General features: G+C 54.6%; 1 protein-coding gene across 3 annotated transcripts; it reads left to right on the top strand.

Moving 5' to 3' along the window:
• The first annotated feature begins 2,929 nt into the window (after positions 1-2,929).
• On the top strand, positions 2,930-16,995 carry ZNF837 (zinc finger protein 837). 3 transcript variants are annotated; one of them, XM_054464963.2, is made up of 3 exons: positions 2,930-3,061; positions 14,692-14,801; positions 15,258-16,995. In XM_054464963.2, exon 3 carries the CDS (start codon positions 15,287-15,289, stop codon positions 16,880-16,882), a length of 1,596 nt encoding a protein of 531 aa, XP_054320938.1. In that variant the 5' UTR covers positions 2,930-3,061; positions 14,692-14,801; positions 15,258-15,286; the 3' UTR covers positions 16,883-16,995. The 3 variants fall into 3 exon arrangements, with proteins under 3 accessions (XP_054320938.1, XP_054320939.1, XP_054320937.1); XM_054464964.2 differs by having other exon boundaries at positions 14,692-14,903; XM_054464962.2 differs by having other exon boundaries at positions 2,944-3,061; positions 14,692-16,995.
• Positions 16,996-16,997: the final 2 nt, after the last annotated feature.

Below are 16,997 nucleotides of genomic sequence, written 5' to 3'. Positions count from 1 at the left end.
GCGGGCAGATCACGAGGTCAGGAGATCAAGACATCTTGGCTAACACAGTGAAACCCCATCTCTACTAAAAATACAAAAAAATTAACCGGGCGTGGTGGCAGGCGCTTGTAGTCTCAGCTACTCGGGAGGCTGAGGCAAGAGAATCACTTGAACCTGGGAGGTAGAGGTTGCAGTGAGCCAAGATCTCACCACTTTACTCCAGTCTGGGTGACAGAATGGGACTCCGTCTCACACACACACACACACACACACGAAAAGATTCTTAAAGAAATGTGGCTGAGTCATCCAGGATGCTTCAGCCACTGGGGTTTGCTTTCGTGGCTCACCAGCACCTTCTCCCCTCCTGGGAACTGCCAACTTCCATTTCTCCTCTGTTCTTCCAGATCCTACAACCAGGATTCTGTGTTGGGGGCCAAGATGCCCTGCTGAAGCCTCTATCCCCTGAGGCTGCTTCGCAGTAAGCTACCTCAGGCCCTCAGGAGAGGCATGAAATGGAGCAGAGGCCCTTTGCTGAAGACAGCATAGAGCCAGAGGGGGACCTCTGCGGAGGGATGGCCGGTAGCAGGACAACTCTCCAGGGTGCAGGATCCCAGGCCTACAGACATAGAATGAGCCCCAGACTGGGGACCTGTGGGATGGGTAAAGTTGGACCCCTTGGGTGGGAGCCCCACTGGAGCTTCCTCTCCAGGTCCTTGCCTGATTCAGTCTCATTCCTGAAATCGCTCCTGTGTAACCATTGTCACAAGATGCTTCTCTGGTGCTGCCCCTGCATGAACCCTGCAGGGTCCACTTAGACAACAGGCTTGTGTAGAAGTGAAGAAAGCCTACAGACTGTCACAGCCCCCATAGCCAGTCCCCTCCAGACAAGTCCCCCGCACCTGTGCCTGCCAAGTGGTAAGGCCTTTCACTGGTGCTTCAAACTCCACTCCAGGGCTGCCAGTCACCCCATGCCAGCCCTGCAGGGACAAGGCCTTTGTGTGGGGGCCAGGCCTGTGGTACCACCAGATGCTTCACTCCAGAGGGAGGCCTTTTCTGTGCCTGGGAGTGGGAAGTTCTTCCACGTGGGCTCAAGACTCCTCCAGTAGCAGTGCAAGCAGTGCATCCACAGGCGTCAGAAATCCTACTTGTGTCAGGTCGGGTGCAGTGGCTCACGCCTGTAATCCCAGCACTTTGCGAGGCTGAGGCGGGTGGATCAGGAGGTCAGGAATTCAAGACCAGCCTGGCCAAGATGGTGAAACCCCATCTCTACTAAAAATACTGGGCGTGGTGGTGGGCACCTATAATCCCAGCTACTTGGGAGGCTGAGGCAGAGAACTGCTTGAACCTGGGAGGCGGAAGTTGCAATGAGCCGAGATCGCGGCCACTGCACTCCAGCCTGGGCAACAGAGCAAGACTCTGTCTCAAAAAAAAAAAAAAAAAAGAAAGAAATCCCATTTGTGTACCAATTGGGGCCAGTGGCTGAACCTGTCAGACATCTGCACACCCACACAGAGCCAGCAGCTGTACTCCTTTCTCTGTGACAATTGTCAAGGCCTTCCTATGCAACTCCCTTCAGCCACCAAGGGACCCACAAGGTAGGCAGCCCTCCAAGTGCCCTTCAGCCTCCTGCTCGCCCTCAATGAGCTTGGTAAGCCCTGAGTTTTGTACTTGGGCAGGGAGATAGACCTCTTCACAAGGCTTTCGACGTGCAGACACCCAAAGGATGGAGAAAGGGAGTGGAACAGTCCCAGCATCCCTGAAGCAGATGCAGTGGAGGCAGAAAGGTGGGGCAAACTGGGTTGTTACATGCAATATATGTGCTGGACTGGCCAACAAAATTAGATGTCCTTATTGAGGGGAGGAGCCACAAAATAGATGGGGGCAAGAGCTGGGGGTGACAAATGGGTAGGAGGCGTGACGAGTTCATCCTACCTAGGAGGGCCCGTAGAGTCAGCAACACCCAAAGGGGCTGGGGAGGCTGTGGTTCCCCAGTGGGGCCGCACATGTTAGAATCAACTAGGGGTCGGACTAGGGGCCTGGCACAGTGGCTCAAGCCTGTACTCCCAGCACTCTGGAAGGCTGAGACACGAGGATCGCTTGAGCCCAGGAGTTCCAGACCAGTCTGGGCAACATACAGAGACCCTATCTCTAAAATAAATAAATAAATAAAAATAAAAAATCTATCCAGGCATGGTGGCTCCCACCTATAGTCCCAGCTATTCGGGAGGGTGAGGTGGGAGGGTCGCTTCAGTACTGGAGTTCGAGACCAGCCTGGAGGACATAGTGGGAGGAGGAAGGGAGGGGGAGAGGGAGGGGGAGGGAGAGAAGAAAGAAAATTAGCCGGGCGTGGTGGCGCGCGCCCCTGTTAACAGCTACTCTGGAGGCTGAGGTAGGAGGATCGATTGAGCTTAGGAGGTCAAGGCTGCAGTGAACCGTGATGGTGTCACTGCATTCATCTGGGCGACAGAGCGAGACCCCGTCTCAAAAAAGCCAACCAAAAAAAACAAAAAAATAGACTCAACTGAGGAGTTTTGACGCGCATATGCTCGGGCCCACTCCCAGATTCTGATGTTATCGGTCTGACTCTCAACGCGCTCACCAGGACACTTCAGAACTCCCCAGGTGCTTCCCAGCCCAAGTCTCCCACCCAAGGGGAGCCTGCGAACGGCAAGTCGGTTCCAGGTTGGGACCTCTTAGAAATCAGATTGGGAGAGGGGGGCTATCAATCATAATCATGACCAGTCACCCGCTTTCACAAGAAGGAATGGGCGGGACTCTACATCCCGCTCCGGAACGCCGTTTCCTTGGCGACGACGTAAGTCCCCGCCCCGCCTTTTAGGTGTAGCCAGCCTCTGTTTCTGTGACAACCGAAGCCCAAGCCTCTCCCTACACCGCTTTCTCCGCAGCGTCAAAGCGGGACATGAAGGGACTACGTTTCCCAGCAGTCCCCGCGCGGGTTCCCGCCTGCGCTTGCTGTGGCTCGGGTCCCTCAGTGCCGCGGCGGCCCGGAGGTGGCGGGAGGACGGCTCCGCGCTGCATGCGGGGCGGGGACCAGGGGACCCGTGCGGGCCGCCTCCAGAGAGTAAGTGGCATTCTGCGCGGACCCGCAACCTCGGCCTGCGAGGCGGGGACCTCCCGGCGCATAGCGCGGCCACCACCCCTGTCCCCTCTCCACCTCCGCGCGCGGGGTCCGGGGCAGAGGCGTGACGCCGCGCACTTCCGGACCTCGCGCTCCGGGTCCGGACCGGCCACAGCACTCGCGACCTTGAGTTCCGGGCAGGACGGGCTTCTGTAGTTCTGGCCCCCCGCGTTTCTGTGCTGGGTGTCATTGAAGCCCGCGAGGGGAGGCTCCAGGTCCGGGACCCATCCTGGCGGCCTGCGGCTCTCGGAGTCAAGCCCACCTGCTAGCCGAGGCCAACGCCGGCCTCCCTACCGTCTCTGCCCCCGCATCCTGGCCTTTGCACTTGCTATTCCCTTTCCTTGTCTGCAGACCGGTTTCATGCCCCCTCCTCACAGAAGCCCGAAGAATCCGCTGCCTCCCTCCCCGGCGCCCTCGCGCTGCTCCCTGTCTGATGTTCTTCACGTCTTTTTCTCTCTTAAACTGTCTCCTTGTTCATTTCTTCTTGTCTGCGGTCCCCTCCTTCACTCACTGTTAGAGCAGCATGCAGCACCGTTTGGCCCTGACACAGTGGATGTCCTGCGAGGGTTGAAGCTTGCTAATCCTTGAGGGTGGAGGCACTGTGGGGAGGACAGACACAGAAGGGAGCTGTGCCTGCACTCAGAGGACATTTCTTCTGCTGTACAGTGCATGATGCACTGTTCTTCCCATTGCGTGCACAGTGTAGAATTGGACATAGGGGCTAGAGTCTGTGTCCCCTGGGACTGTCAGTGTGGGTGAGGTTGGTCTGTGGCTCAGAGAGGTGGAGCCACGCTGAGCTGAGCACTAGCCTGTGTCCTCCACACCTCAGAGCCACCAATGTTGACTTCCCTGCACATTCTATTTTTGTTGTTGTTTTGAGACGGAGTTTCGCTCTCGTTGGCCAGGCTGGAGTGCAATGGCGCGATCTCGGCTCACTGCAACCTCCGCCTCCCAGGTTCAAGCGATTCTCCAGCCTCAGCCTCCCGAGTAGCTGGGATTACAGGCATGCACCACCGTGCCTGGCGACTTCCCTGCACATTCTCTTGGGCAAATAAGACCTCACTGTGCCATGTCCAACCTCCATGAGGACGTGGAACCTCACTAGCTTTCCTGTGTGTGCTGTTGCTCTGCAATTCTGCAGGGCTCAGCCTTGGCCACGTTAACCTCTCAGTCCCCCTAAATTGGTAACTCTGCATCCTGTTTCCAACACCAGAAGCCCTAAGGACAACTAGAAAGGCTGGGCGAGCACCCAGGTGCAAGCATGCTCACCTGGGGCAGATGGGAGGTCACTGTCAGAACAGCCTGGGAGAGCTGTAATGCACCATCAAGGACGGGCTCCTGGGGCCTGGGACCCAGAGCCTCGATTGTGTTTTCTGTGCTCAGCCTCAGATCATGGGTCCATGGCTGGAATGCCACCTACCTATAGGTGGGATAGTTGGACAGTGCATCCTGGGAGCAGATCAAGGAGACGAAGAGACTCGGCCATGGTCCACAGCTCCCACCTGCTGTGTCTGGTGATGGGAGGCAGGTTCTTGTTGCAGCAGAGGGGCCACCCCTGGAAGCAGGGTATCTGGGGACCAATCCGAAGATGCTCTTAGCACATGGCTAGCAGGCACCCCTCAGCCCCCACCTCCCATGAGTTCAGGGTCCCTTTCTGCCAAGTGGGGACTGCTGGTTCTTCAGGACAACCCAGCTTCCCCAACTCTCTGTTCAGACACTAAGCAGTCCTCTGACTCCCCATCACTAGGGATCAGGAGAGCCCTATACAACACACACATTCTGTCGAGGGTGCTAGACCAGTCTCTATTAGTTTCTGTGGCTGCTATAACACACTACCACAAACTGGGCAGTTTAAAACAACAGAAATTTATTCTCACAGTTCTGGAAGGCAGAAGTCTGAAATCAAGGTGTCGGCAGTACTGTGCTCTCTGGCGGCTCTGGGTGGGGGTCTTTCCTTGCCTCTTCCGGCTTCTGGTGGCTCCAGGTGTTCCTTGGAGTGTGGCTGCATCACTCCAATATCAGCCTCCATCTTCACATGGCCTCTTCTTCTCCGTGTCAGAACTCCCTTTGCCTCCTTCATAAGGACACCTGTCATTGGAGTTAGGGCACACCCAGGTTATTCAGGGTGATCTCATCACAAGATCCTTAATTATGTCTGCAAAGACCTAATAAGGTCACAGGTCACATTCTGAGAGTTCCGGGGTTAGGGCGTTGGATATATCTTTTGCAGCCTCCTTCAGTGGAACCTGCCCGGTCCTGGGTGACCTCATGTGCCCATCCATTCTTGGGCCTGTCCACTGATTCCATGGTGATCAATTGTCTCTGTTTGGCCAGGCTGTCCCAGGTATGGTCTTTCACCCTGGGAAGTCCTCAGCCCGTAAGTCCCTAGAGTTCTAGGAAGTCATGCTGAGTGCTGGTCCTAGCCCTGCTCATGCCACCAGCTGTTGTACAGACTGTGACATGAAGCCAGCAGCCTTGGGGCTAATAGCAAGGCAGGTGCCCAAGTCCCTCCATCCCTGACATCTGGGTCTCTGGGACCTGGAGTTGTGTCAGAGAGGTCCAGATCCTGGCTGTGGGGCTTCTGGGATGGCACATTGTGAAAGTGGGGCCCCTGACCTCCTGCTGCTCAGCATCCATAGTGGCATGCTCCCTCCTCCGTGTAAGGGGCTGGAATCCACACTGGTACCCCCATCAGAGTCAATGGCTGGGGAGTTCCCGGCCCTATGTGTGGGGAACTCAGATCCCAGCCTGGCAATGACCCTGGACCGACCCCCTTAGCAGTGGGTCCTGGTGGCTTTCTCAGGAGCTCTTCAGTCAGCCTGGCCTCTCAGAGGGAGACGAGGGAACACTACAAAACCTGCAGTGCTCAGAGACAGAGGCTTGAGAGAGTGTGGGGAGGTGGGCAGGATGGGCCTGCCCCAAATAGCCAGGTCCATGGCCAGCAGATGGACTCCAGAGAGAGAAGCCGACACCTGTGAGAGACGCCAGATACCGTGTGTGGTGGTTGGGAGCCAGCAGGCAGGCTGGGTGTGGACAGAGCTCCATGGTCAGACAGACCAGAATGTGTGTCTCCATGTCCTGTGTCCTGCCCTCAGTCTCCTCCCTCCCAAGTCACAACTTCCCATGAGGTGGCAGCAGTGCCCTTGGGAGTGAGCCCCTGTAAGGAATTGCCCTGTGCCCTGAATATCATTCCCAGTGAGCATGTTCAGTTTCTAATGAAGAGTTTGCTTTCTTTTTTTGAGATGTGGTCTCACTGTGTTGCCCAGGCTGGCGTGCAGTGGTGCAATTGTAGCTCACTGCAGCCTCCATCTCCCAGGCTCAAGTGATCCTCCCACCTTAGCTTCCTGGTAGCTGGGGCTACAGGCTTGCACCACCACACCCGGATAGTTTTTTTTTTTTTTTGAGACGGAGTCTCGCTCTGTCACCCAGGCTGGAGTGCAGTGGCAAGATCTCAGATCACTGCAAGCTCCGCCTCCCAGGTTCACACCATTCTCCTGCAGGCGCCCACCACCACACCTGGCTAATTTTTTGTATTTTTAATACAGACGGGGTTTCACCATGTTAGCCAGGATGGTCTCAATCTCCTGACCTCATGATCTGCCCACCTTGGCCTCCCGAAGTGCCGGGATTACAGGCATGAGCCACTGCGCCCAGCCTTTTTTTTTTTTTTTTTTGAGACAGAGTCTCGCTCTGTCGCCCAGGCTGGAGTGCAGTGGCACGATCTCGGCTCACTGCAACCTCCGCCTCCCGGATTCCAGTGATTCTCCTGTCTCAGCCTCCCAAGTATCTGGGATTACAGGTGCGCACCACCTCGCTTGGCTAATTTTTTGTATTTTTAGTAGAGATGGGGTTTCACCGTGTTAGCCAGGCTGGTCTCAATCTCCTGACCTCGTGATCCACCCGCCTTGGCCTCCCAAAGTGTTGGGATTACAGGCATGAGCCACGGTGTCTGGCCATTTTTTTTTTTTTTTTTTAAATAGAAATGGGTTTCACCATACTGCCCAGGCTGGTCTCTAACTCCTGGGCTCAAGCCATCCACCCACCTTGGCTTCACAAAATGCTGGGATTATAGGCATGAGCCACCACACCCAGCCAAGTTTTCTCTTTGATATGAGTGAATTAACAGACACCTGGTTAAAGAAAATGGTTTTACCCCAGAGCTTAAGCCTCTGATGTGGAAACTATGTTTGGTACTCTGGTACGCAGTTGAGTTGGCTGTGTGTGAGAAATTATTTTATTTTTACCTAGAGATTTAAAAGAACTTGTTTTTCTCTTTTTCTTTTTCCTTTTTTTTTTTTCTTTTTTTTTTTGAGACAGAGTCTTGCTCTGTCACCCAGGCTGGAGTGTAGTGGCCTGATTTCGACTTATGGCAAGCTCTGCCTCCCTGGTTCACGCCATTCTCCTGCCTCAGCCTCCGGAGTAGCTGGGACTACAGGCGCCCGCCACCACACCAGGCTAATTTTTTGTATTTTTTTTAGTAGAGATGGGGTTTCACCATGTTAGCCAGGATGGTCTCGATCTCTTGACCTCGTGATCCGCCCACCTCGGCCTCCCAAAGTGCTGGAATTACAGGCGTGAGCCACCGCACCCAGCCAAGAACTTGTTTTTCTCGATCCAAATGTATTGCTTAAAAGAAACCACCTTTGGCCGGGCGCAGTGGCTCGTGCCTGTAATCCCAGCACCTTTGGGAAGCTGAGGCAGGTGGATCACTTGAGGCCAGGAGTTTAAGACCAGCCAGGCCAACATGGTGAAACCTCATCTCTACTGAAAATACAAAAATTAGCTGGGCGTGGGGGCAGGCACCTGTAATCCCAGCTACTCGCCAGGCTGAGGCAGGATAATTGCTTGAACCTGGGAGGCAGAGGTTGCAGTGAGCCAAGATTGTCACTGCACTCCAGCCTGGGCTGTTAACTCTGTGTCAAAATAAATAAATAAATAAATAATAAAATAAAAATAAATAAAGAAACCACCTTCATCCCATGCAGTGCTTTCGTGTGACCAGGGCTCAAATGACATCCTGGATGTTGCAGGGTGGGCCGACGCCTGGCAGGCTGCAGGCAGGAGCACTGTGGCATGGGTGCATTCTGCTTTAAAAAAAAAAAAAAAAAAGAAAAAGATATAAATCAGCTGGGCATGGTGGCTCACGCCTGTAATCCCAGCACTTTGGGAGGCTGAGGCAGGCGGATCACGAGGTCAGGAGTTCGAGACCACCCTGATCAACATGGTGAAATCCCGTCTCCACTAAAAATACAAAAATTAGCTGTTCTTGGTGGCACACGCCTGTAATCCCAGCTACTCAGGAGGCTGAGGCAGGAGACTTGCTTGAACCTGGGAGGCGGAGGTTGCAGTCAGCCAAGATCACGCCACTGCACTCCAGCTTGGGCTACAGAGGGAGACTCCGTCTCAAAAAAACAAAACAAAACAAAAATATATAAATCATGTAACAAATGAACCATTTTACAATTCAGGTTGGGTTTTAGTATATATATATATAATATATATATTTACATTCTATATAAATATATATTCTAAGTATATATGTAATTATACATATATATTATTTATTTTTTTATTTTTATTTTTTGAGACAGATTCTCGCTCTGTTGCCCAGGCTGGAGTACAGTGGTGTGATCTCAGCTCATTGCAACCTCCTCCTCCCAGGTTCAAGCAATTCTGCCTCAGCCTCTCAAGTAGTTGGGATTACAGGCGCCTGCCACCACACCTGGCTAATTTTCATATTTTTAGTAGAGACAGGGTTTCACCATGTTGGCCAGGGTGGTCTCGAACTCCTGACCTCAAGTGATCCGTCTGCCTCAGCCTCCTAAAGTGTTGGGATTACAGGCGTGAGCCACTGTGCCTGGCCATGTTTTTGTGTGTGTGTGTATATATATATATATATATATATATATATATATATATTTATTTATTTATTTTATTTATTTATTTATTTTTTTGAGATGGAGTCTTGCTCAGTCACCCAGGCTGGAGTGCAGTGGTGTGATCTCGGCTCACTGCAGCCTCCACCTCCCAGGTTCCAGTGATTCTCTGCCGCAGTCTCCCAAGTAGCTGGGACTACAGGAATGTGCCACCACACCCGGCTAATTTTTGTATTTTTAGCAGAGATGGGGTTTCGACATTTTGGCCAGGCTGGTCTCGAACTGGCCTCAAGTAATCTTCCCACCTTCGCCTCCCAAAGTTTGGGGATTACAAGTGTGAACCACTGCCTGGCCAGGTTTTAGTGTAGTTTCTAGGTTTTAATATATTCACTATGTTGTGCAACCATCACCACTATAATTTCCAGAACATTTTAATTACCCCAAAACAAAACTCGATACCCATAAAGCAATTACTCCCCATTCTTTTTCCCCTCAGCCCCTGGCGACCACTGATCTACTTTCTGTCCCTCTGGATTTGCCTATTCTGGATATATCGTATAAATGGAATTACGCAATATGTGGTCTTTTGTGACTCACTTCTTTTACTTCCCATGTTTTCTGAAGTCCATGTTGCAGTGTTAGTACTCATCCATTTTTATGGCTGAATAATATCCCATTCAATGGATATACCACATTTTATTTATGCATTTGTCATTTTATATACTCGGCTTGTTTCTCCATTTTGGCTACTGTGAACAGCGCTGCTGTGAACATCTGTGAGCCAGTGTTTGCTTGAATGCCTGTGTTTACTTCTCTTGGGTGGATACCTAGGGGTGGAATTGCTGGGGGTGTGGTAGCTCCATCTTTACCTTTCTGTGGAGCTGAAGATTTCCACGGCAGCTGCACTATCTATATCCCCGCCAGCCAGGTGGGAGTGTGTTCTGTACTTTCCTTTTTTTTTGCCAGGTCTTCTTGTCCTCAGGGCAAACACTGAGCATGGATGGTGCCAGCTGAGGCCAATCAGCTCACCTGCAGTGGGGGAGCCCCATGATAGAGCTTACTGCCAGCAGCTTTGCCAGTCCTGGGTGTATGAGTGGTGCTTTTTGAAATCTTGCCCCCTCCCCGCCCCCAGCTCATTTACTTTATTCACACAGTGAGTCCATACTCCACATTCTGGAGAAAGCTTCCCTTGTCTCCCTGTGGGGGCCTGTGAGAACCCCATCCAGACTCAGGGAGCCCAGCTCCCTCTACTCTGGTGGCTGTGGGTTAGATTCATGTCCACCTGCTGTTGGGACAGTCAGTGCCCATGAGCAGGTGAGGCCCATGGCTGCTTGCCTCCCCATGTGCCCATATCATTCCCCATCCTGTTCTTGGGAAGCTGTGTGGTCAAGACCTGAGGGCAGAAGGGACAGAAAGAGAATAACAAGCTACAACAGCAGCCAGCCAACCCCTCACCTGGAAGGAGTAGCCTCAGACTCAGATCCACAAGTGTTTGGGAAGGGGATGTTTGTAACTGAGTGTCCATTCTGTCTCACACCCTTCCACCTGCGTGGGAGATGACAGGTCACTCTAGGTGCCCTGTGCACAGTCCAGGCCACGGGGCAAAGCATGCTGGTGTTCAGCACCACCCAGATGTCCTCATCCTCAGAGAAGTTCCTTACTTCCAGGCATGCCTCCTTGAGTCCCAAGCTCCAGCTGGCTGATAGGTGGAGAGACCAAGGCATGAAGTGGCAGAGCCCACAGTGCGGGGAGGTGATGGATTTTCTCTAAATTAGACCTGATTAGTGCCACTCTTGAGGGAGGGAGATCGAGGAACGATCAACACCTTTGGGAGTTTGCATCTGGCTCCGGGAAGTCTCAGGAAAACCCAGACCCCGAGTGGCTTTAAGGTGCAGAGGGAGGGACAGCCTCACCTTTCCTGTCTCACACAGGCCTGGAGGGGACAGGAGGGTTGTGCAATTATCACGTGTGACAAGTGAGGATGAGAAACCTCACATCACACCAGAGTCCCCTTGTCCTTACTGTCACCCTGGCTTATTAGCAAATGCCTGGCCTGGGACCGTACTTGCTGAACCCTTGGCACTGGGCCTGGCCTGGGACCAGTACTTGCTGAACCCTTGGCACTGGGCCTGGCCTGGGACCGGTACTTGCTGAACCCTTGGCACTGGGCCTGGCCTGGGACCGGTACTTGCTGAACCCTTGGCACTGGGCCTGGCCTGGGACCGGTACTTGCTGAACCCTTGGCACTGGGCCTGGCCTGGGACCGGTACTTGCTGAACCCTTGGCACTGGGCTTGGCCTGGGACCGGTACGTGCTGAACCCTTGGCACTGGGCCTGGCCTGGGACTGGTACTTGCTGAACCCTTGGCACTGGGCCTTTCTGCTCTCCAGCTCAGGCCAGCAGCCTCCCATACAGCAGAGCAGGAACCGGGCCTGGCTGCTTCAAAGGCCCTTCATGACCTGCAGAACTTGTCCAACTCTGCATTTTTGTTTTTAACCGTTTGGTATGTTTAATTTCCACTCAAAAACATTCATCCCCAGAGTGCTGGCCGTCAATGCATTTCTGCTATTGTGGTCGTTATGTCCAAGAAGGAAATAACCCCCCAGGGGCAACTGGCAGCAGCTTCCTTCGGAGAACTGCGGCCAGTCGCTCTGAAGTGTCCTTGGCTGAAAAGTCAACATGTAGAGTCTTGGTTAAATGCTTCGTGAGTCCTTTTAGTTCCCGGTCAAGTTATTTCAGGCCACCAGGTGGCCCAGGGCAACTGCCTGTTAGAAATTTGCAAAACAGACAGAAAAAGTGACATCAGGTGAAGGATGTCTCACCATGTTGGCGAGGATGGTCTCGATCTCTTGACCTCGTGATCCGCTCCCCTCGGCCTCCCCAAGTGCTGGGATTACAGGCGTGAGCCACCGCACCTGGCCCTCTGAGACATTTAATAAATGGATATCGGCTGGGTGCGGTGGCTCACGCCTATAATCCCAGCACTTGGGGAGGCCGAGACGGGTGGATTACCTGAAGTCAGGAGTTCGAGACCAGCCCGGTGAACATGGTGAAACCCCGGCTCTACTAAAAAAAAAATACAAAATTACCCGGGCTTGGTGGCGGATGCCTATAATCCCAGCTACTCGGGAGGCTTAGGCAGGAGAATTGCTCGAACCCAGGAGGCGGAGGTTGCAGTGAGCCGAGATCGCGCCACTTCATTCCAGCCTGGGCAACAAGAGTGAAACCCTGTCTCTAAATAAATAAAAATAAACAAACAAATAAATAAAGGGATATCTGGCCAGGCACGGTGGCTCATGCCTGTAATCCCAGCACTTTGGGAGGCCGAGGTGGGCAGATCACAAGGTCAGGAGTTCAAGACCAGCCTGGCCAGCATGGTGAAACCCCGTCTCTACTAAAAATACAAAAAATTAGCCAGACATGGTGGCAGGCACCTGTAATCCCAGCTACTCAGGAGTCTGAGGCAGGAGAATTGCTTGAACCCGGCAGGCGGAGGTTGCAGTGAGCTGAGATAGTGCCACTGCACTGCAGCCTGGGTGACAGAGAGCGCCTCCGTCTCAAAAAAAACAAAATAAATAAATAAAATAAGAGGATATCTGCCTGGACAGAAAAGGGAACACAGGACAAAAGGAGAAGAATCTGAGCTCCTGTGCTCAATGAAGCAGTGATTTACAAGGGTGCCACAAGTGCGTCCATCTCATGCTCTGCATGTGATGTTAGCCATCCGGGATTCATAGTCTAAAGGCTGTGCTGGACAGATCCATCTTTGTTCTGGAAACAATGAGATCTAGGGAGGGGACAGGAGGATTGTGCAGTTATCACATGTGTGAGGCTGAGAAACCTCACATCACAACACAGTGAGGAAAATATTAATTAATTAATTAATTTATTTATTTATTTTTGAGACGGAGTCTTACTCTGTCGTCCAGGCTGGAGTGCAGTGGCGCGATCTCAGCTCACTGCAAGGTCTACCTCCCGGGTTCATGCCATTCTCCTGCCTCAGCCTCCGGAAGAGCTGGGACTACAGGCGCCTGCCACCTCGCCCGGCTAATTTTTTGTACTTTTACTGGAGACGGGGTTTGACTGTGTTAGCCAGGATGGTCTCAATCTCCTGACCTCGTGATCCACCCGCCTCGGCCTCCCAAAGTGCTGGGATTACAGGCGTAAGCCACCGTGCCCGGCCCTTTTTTTTTTTTTTTTTGAGACGGAATCTCGCTCTGTCGCCCAGGCTGGAGTGCAGTGGCCCAATCCCAGTTTACTGCATCCTCCACCTCACAGGTTCAAGTGATTCTCCTGCCTTACCCTTCTGAGTAGCTGGGACTACAGGCATGCATCACCATGCCCGGCAATTTTTTTTTTTTTTTTTTTTGAGACAGAGTCTCGTTCTGTTGCCCAGGCTGGAGTGCAGTGGAGCTATCTTGGCTCACTGCAAGCTCTGCCTCCCAGGTTCACACCATTCTCCTGCCGCAGCCTCCCGAGTAGCTGGAACTACAGGCGTGGGCCACCACACCCGGTTAATTTTTTGCATTTTTAGTAGAGACAGGGTTTCACCGTGTTAGCCAGGATGGTCTCGATCTCCTGACCTCGTGATCCACCCACCTAGGCCTCCCAAAGTGCTGGGATTACAGGCGTGAGCCCCCACGCCCGGCCCTCCCCCCCTTTCCCTTCTTCCCTCCTCCCTTCCCCCCTCCCTCCTTCTCTCTCTCTCTCTCTTTTCTTTTCTTCCTTTTCTTTTTTCGACAGAGTTTCACTTTTGTTGCCCAGGCTGGAGTGCAATGGTGCGATCTCGGCTAACTGCAACCTCCACCTCCCAGGTTCAAGTGATTCTCTTGCCTTAGCCTCCTGAGTAGCTGGGATTACAGGCATGCACCACCATGCCTGGCTAATTTTGTATTTTTAGTAGAGACGGGGTTTCTCTATGTTGGTCAGGCTGGTCTCAAACTCCCGACCTCAGGTGATCCATCTGCCTCGTCCTCCCAAAGTGCTGGGATTACAGGCGTGAGCTACCGTGCCTGGCCGTCCTTTGTTTTCACTTGCTATTCAATTGCTTGCTTAGGAGATGAATATTTATATATGCACGTGTGTGTATCTCGGCAAAGTCCACTGTTGTAAGCAGAATAATGGCCCCCTGAAAGATCTGCACGTCCTGTTCCCTAGAACCTCTGAATATGTTACTTCACAAGGCAAAAGAACTGAGTGTGATGCGGTTTTGGATCTTGAGATGGGGGGATTCCTGGATTATGTGTGGTTGGCCTAGTGTGATCACAAGAGGCAGAAGGGTCAGAATCCTATAAGGAGTATAAGGAGATTTGACGACAAACCCAGAAAGAGAGACGAACATGTCTTACTGCTGGCTTGAAGATGGAAGAAAGAAAAGTAGGTGGCATCTAGAAGCTGGAAATGGTCAGCAAACGTCCTCCCCAAGAGCTTCTGGAAGGAACCCACACTACTGAAACCTTCACTTAGGACTTATGACCTCCAGAACTCTGAGAACAAGTTTGCATTATCTCAAGCCACTATGGGGGTGGCAGTTTGTTAAAGCAGCAGTAGGTAACTAATATAGCCACAGTGGAATTTTAAAATAGTAATAGCAGGCGCCAGGCCTTGCTAATAATGTCCACACTTGCTTGAATGATCTGGGCTGCCTGTCTCCCTACTCAGCTGTTTATACTTACCGTTATCATACCCATTTTGTAGATGAGGCTGCCAACCTTGAGAGCACCACCGTTACCTGGTTGAAGAGGGGAGGGGAAGTCCAGCATTGGCCTCTGCAGCGTGGATCTCCCGGCCAGGCTCTCAGCTGTCAGGTGAGTCTCACCTCACACCTCCCAGAAGACATCGACAATGGCAGTGAATGGAGCCAGGAGGACCCGGAGTGTGGGCTTGCCACTGAGAAACTGAGGCCAGGAGTAAGTGAGATTTTGGGGAGCTGGCAGCTGAGCAACGGGGGAGTCCCTGTTGCTTGGGGAAGGGGGACCAGGGAGGGCCTTAGCCAGGGGCACAGTGTTTTAGGAGCTAGTGTTGGGGAGGAACAGTGATGGGGGCAGGCAGAGCCTGGGAAGCTGTTCTCTGGGGTCTGGGTGGTGACAATTTGAAGAGGGACAGGAGGGCCTGCCTATGTCACTCCATTTACCCTTTCGCATCTGCAGAGAGCTGGGGGCCGGCCAGTAGGTGCCAGCTGTGGGGTGATCGCTCTTTGGCCCAGTTCTCCCCTTCTCTCCTCCTGGGAACTGCCAACCTCCATTTCTTCTCTGTTCTTCCAGATCCTACAACCAGAACTCTGCGCCCCAGGATGGAGGCTCCAGCCCAGAAGGCTGGGCAGGGAGGAATCCCCAAGGCCGATGCCCAGGGTGCCTCCGGGGCCCAGGAGAAGAGGCCCGAGGAGCCAAGGCCTCTCGAAGAGGACCGAGCTGGGAGCCGCCCCACTCAAAAGGGGGACCTGCGTGGAGCGGCGGGCGGTAGGACGACTCCCCCAGGCGGGGGCTCCCAGGGCTGCAGCCTCGGGGTCAGCCCCGGCCCGGGGACCCGGCACAGCGCCGGGACCAGACCCCTCGTGCGGGAGCCGTGCGGCCCCACCTCTTCTCAGGACCCTGAGCTAGTTATCCCCGAGGGGCTGCAGGCCCAGGAGGGCCCCTGTAGGAGCCCGGCGCGTGGCGGGGACTGCAGCAGGAACTCCTGCCTGGCGCGGCATCGCGGGGCGCCCGCTGGGGAGACGCCACCTGTGTGTGACCCCTGTCCGGAGCGGCTCCGGAACCGCTCCTGGACTCAACTGTGTGAGGTCCACACGGACTGTTGGCCGTGCCAACCGGGGACTGGCGCTCCGACCTGCCCGAGGACCCCAAAGCCGACCTCCCGCGGGAGAAGCCCCTTGGTGGAGCAGCCCCGGGCTTGCGCTTGCGGCGAGGCCTTTGCGTGGAGGGCCGTGCGGATCCCCCAGGAGAGGCTGCCTGCGACGGAGGACCCCCGTCCGTGTGCCCAGTGCGGGAAGCGCTTCCGCCCCAACCAGCAGCAGCAGACGGGCAAGAGCCCCCCCGTGTGTCCTGAGTGCGGCCAAACCTCGCGACCTCGCCCGATTGTTCCCGGCCCCCCGGCCCAGCGACTGTACGCTTGCGACGAGTGCGGCAAGGCCTTCACGCGCACCTCCAGCCTGCTGCAGCACCAGCGCATCCACACGGGCGAGCGGCCCTACGAGTGCGCCGAGTGCGGCAAGGCCTTTGTGCGCTGCTCCGGCCTGTACCGCCACCAGAAGACGCACTCGGCCGAGCGCCACCGGCGTGGCCCCGTCCTGGCCCGGCGCGCCTTCTGGCTGGGGTGCCCGCCCTGCGGGGACTGCAGCGAGCGGAGTCCCCGACGGGGGTCGGGACCCGGGGAGAAGCCGTACGAGTGCGCCGACTGCGCCAAGGCCTTCGGGCTGTTCTCGCACCTCGTGGAGCACCGGCGCGTGCACACCGGCGAGAAACCCTACGCGTGCCCCGAGTGCGGCAAGGCCTTCAACCAGCGCTCGAACCTGAGCCGGCACCAGCGCACGCACAGCAGCGCCAAGCCCTACGCGTGCCCACTGTGCGAAAAGGCCTTCAAGGGCCGCTCGGGCCTGGTGCAACACCAGCGCGCTCACACCGGCGAGCGGCCCTATGGCTGCCCCGAGTGCGGCAAGACCTTCCGCGGCTGCTCCGAGCTGCGCCAGCACGAGCGTCTGCACTCGGGCGAGAAGCCCTACATCTGCCGCGACTGCGGCAAGGCCTTCGTGCGCAACTGCAGCCTGGTGCGCCACCTGCGCACGCACACGGGCGAGCGGCCCTACGCGTGCGGGGAGTGCGGCCGCGCCTTCAGCCAACGCTCCAACCTCAACGAGCACCAGAAGCGGCACGCGGGCCGCGCCGCGCCTTGACTGCAGGAGCCCAGAGTCGACGCGTCGCCCAAGCGAACCCTGCGTCGAGGAGGGGCCTTTGTCCCGGAAAACCCACCAACGTTTGTAACCTTAATTAAACTTCACTTTCTACACA

Source organism: Pongo pygmaeus, chromosome 20 (genome assembly GCF_028885625.2).
Source record: "Pongo pygmaeus isolate AG05252 chromosome 20, NHGRI_mPonPyg2-v2.0_pri, whole genome shotgun sequence".
Lineage (NCBI taxonomy): Eukaryota > Metazoa > Chordata > Mammalia > Primates > Hominidae > Pongo > Pongo pygmaeus.
This window is presented reverse-complemented; position numbering and strand designations above follow the sequence as displayed.

Bases quoted from the DNA above. Each gene is read 5' to 3' on its own strand.
- ZNF837 (XM_054464962.2), top strand. From the start codon at position 15,032: ATGGGGGCAGGCAGAGCCTGGGAAGCTGTTCTCTGGGGTCTGGGTGGT.